The 3,323-nt window shown below is 43.7% G+C and overlaps 1 protein-coding gene across 1 annotated transcript; it reads left to right on the forward strand.

The window, feature by feature from the left end:
• Window positions 1–1,842: 1,842 nt before the first annotated feature.
• BJ212DRAFT_1290674 (uncharacterized protein) lies at window positions 1,843–2,097 on the forward strand (the record flags this gene model as incomplete). Its single annotated transcript, XM_041332092.1, has 1 exon — window positions 1,843–2,097. A coding segment is annotated over one exon (255 nt), but the record flags the coding sequence as incomplete, so codon positions are not given.
• Window positions 2,098–3,323: the final 1,226 nt, after the last annotated feature.

The raw sequence follows: 3,323 nt of genomic DNA on the forward strand, positions 1-3,323 counted from the left end.
GGGACGGTGATAGCCAGTAGGGAATGTAGCAGGGCTACATAGTCCTGAAAAAATTACCTTATCAATTCAGTCTCGAATGAATAATGGGATACAACGTACTGGGCAGTTCTCGCTCAGTATGCCTACAAGATCTCCATTCTCTGGACGAAGGCCTAGGCCACCTTGCGACAACATCAGCACCCAGTGCAGTAGCGCCATCACGGACACGCTCAACAAACTCCCTGAACGAACGCCGCTGGCCATTGGCTATATTCACGAATAATGTGTAGTCTGGCCACTCCCGCTGATCAGGCCGGTTGAAGAGCAGGTGGTGAACATTAGATTCTGGGGACCTTTGGCAGGTCTGGGAAGAGCGACTTGTAGTACATGCTTGACAACTGATGCCCGAGGCTTCACCAGTGATATTGACTGCGGTTGAGAATATTAAAAGTCCTGTGATTGACCCGGCTTTTATACAATGGCATGATGTGCCGGACTTGTACGTTTGTGGTCAGAAGTTAACCGGTTTACGAGCGCTATCTGATCGAAATTGAATCTCGCCAGCAAATTTACTCAGGACGGACCATGAAAAACGTTGGCGCCAGGGTGGTCAGGTGAGATGGGGCAGGGTGGTCACCTCAATCAAAATTGGAGCCGACCAACCGGTGAGTCGAAGAAATCAATCACGTTCACCGGGATCGAGTCAAGCTCACATGGTCCGGAGTGGAAGTGCACATGATTACACTCGTAAGATTCGCTCGTATGTTTCTGGATGCGGTAGACTCGTCGCAATTAATCGGAGGTAAAATTTTGTTTTCGCAGGTTTAATCTGTGAGGCAATTTCAACGACCGTGACCGCGCATTGATACGGTCCGTGCACCGCTGTGCTTACGTGGATTCAAGCCCCTCTCTTGAAGTATATCTGGGCACCTGCGCACAGGTGAACTGCATCTTTTCTGCTTTACTGCCATGAAGCAGAAAAATATTTCACTATATTTGAACATGCTTAACTCGTTCCATCATTTCATTCAACTTTGTATGGATCCTAAATCATGACTCTCTCATACTCAGACTAGTAGTAACTTGTGGTCTCCTTCTAAACAACCTTTGGAAGAACAAAGCCCCTCTCCTCACAAAAATACTTTCAATTCTGATTGTTTGAGCTTGGTAGGTGGTTACAGAAGAGGAACACTCACCAAGACAAATGCCATCTTTGAGATCTTTAAGCGAGCATCATATGTCAACAGAAGTGAGTTTGGAGGGTGATCAGTTGCCAAACTTGTCTGTCCTTATCACCAGATGCTTGACTCCTTTGAAAAGGAAGTTGTCCAAATTGGAGAGCAAGATCATGAGAACAAAGAAGAAGCTTCAAAAGATGGAAAGGAATTGCAAGGAGTCTATAATAGCGCAGAGCTGTCCATCAACTCAGACTCCAAAGAAGTCTCTGAATCAGAGGTTGACAAACCATTGCGTAAAAAGCAGCAAAGATTTAAACTTGACCTCTCGAACCTCACAAACCCTTCTGTCATCAGAAGGTTGAAGAAGCTCCCTGTCTCATTATGAAAAACCAACTCTATCCTCATGAATTGGGCCCATGACCCCAAACAGGTCAAGCATAAGTGGCTTGAGTCTCCATTCATCCCAGAGTTCCCAGAGTCTGAGCTCTACAACATCATCTGAGGGAGAGTTGTCAACTTCAACATTATCTTTACTGGATGGTACTTGGACAAGGCAGAACATGATCATGAAGAAAAGCTCAGAAAACTCAAATTTAAGATCAGTGGAGAAGCTGAACCTGCAAAGTCCATGTGGAGTTTGCAGGACTGGAATGTTGCCTATTCACTATTCACTCACACAATGTGATTTGCTTTCCCACATCAACTTGATGAACTTGAAGACTATGGAAACTTCATCCACCAAAAGTTTGCCCAAAACATCAGCAAGTATCATTCCTGTGTCATCGCCTTTGATAAGGCAGTCAGGAAATGCATCAGTCGAAGGAGAGACTTGCAACTATCTGATTTTGACCAATTTGTAGACCTCTATGAAGGTCATTTCTCCCTCTCTGGCTGCTGTGTCAATGATGAAGGGAGCTCAAGTGGTTCCAAGTGTCAATGAGGTGTTGATGTTACAGACTAGGATAGTTGTAACAACAGCAGCTCGATAAGAGTGATGGCTGAAGTTACAGTGGCTCAAAAAACTGTCCGCATGTTTTGACATTTTTCACTATCTATAATATTGTGTGAGAACAAACAAATGCCTCGAGGACATGCTTATACCACATTGTAGTATGGCTTCAGGGCTTTCATTTGAGCTCTACGCCGTGGGAATCGGTGGAGATATGGTGGAGATACAAGGCTCACAAAATGGTGACTCATGCGGACAGTTTTTTGAGCACATATTAAAACTATATAAATCATCATTTATGACACCATAACAATCATGCCACCATTAAATAAATTATAAAGTGGTGTCATTATGTCATTTTAAAACCATATCTAACTATACAAACCAAAAATTTCCATATGTCATGGTTATATTCACCATGAAAGCCACCCCCCCTGCTCAAAGGGATAATATCCTTTCTCTTTCCTATTCTGGCCTCTCTGCTTGTCAAATTTCCTCTAGAACTGGAGTATCCAAGTCCACTGTGGCCAAGTTCATCAAAGAAAGTCACACAGACAAGGAAAACTTCTGTGAAGGGTGTCCATCCAAGCTCACCTCTACTGATAGGAGGGCTATTATTCAACATATCACTACAGGAAAGGCTGATAATGCTGTCCAGGTCACCTATTACATCAATTCCACCATCACATTCCCTGTCTCTTCACACACTGTGAGAAACATTCTCAAGACAGCTCATCTCAGGTCAGTAACAAGGAAGAAAAGGCTCTCCTCTCTATCACACATATGCAGAGAGGACTAGCACCCTTCTTGTTTCACATATATACCTTGCCATCTGACCCAATCCTATTTATTGTGGTCTTATATGATCATATAACATGCTTCCAGTCCATGTAATCCAATTCTGATGGGCTAAGGCAAAGGTTAGTCATCTCTGCATATGTGTGATAGAGAGGAGAGCCTTTTCTTCCTTGTTACTGACCTGAGATGAGCTGTCTTGAGAATGTTTCTCACAGTGTGTGAAGAGACAGGGAATGTGATGGTGGAATTGATGTAATAGGTGACCTGGACAGCATTATCAGCCTTTCCTGTAGTGATATGTTGAATAATAGCCCTCCTATCAGTAGAGGTGAGCTTGGATGGACATCCTTCACAGAAGTTTTCCTTGTCTGTGTGACTTTCTTTGATGAACTTGGCCACAGTGGACTTGGATACTCCAG

Source organism: Suillus subaureus (assembly GCF_016647635.1).
Source record: "Suillus subaureus strain MN1 chromosome Unknown BJ212scaffold_273, whole genome shotgun sequence".
Classification (NCBI taxonomy): domain Eukaryota; kingdom Fungi; phylum Basidiomycota; class Agaricomycetes; order Boletales; family Suillaceae; genus Suillus; species Suillus subaureus.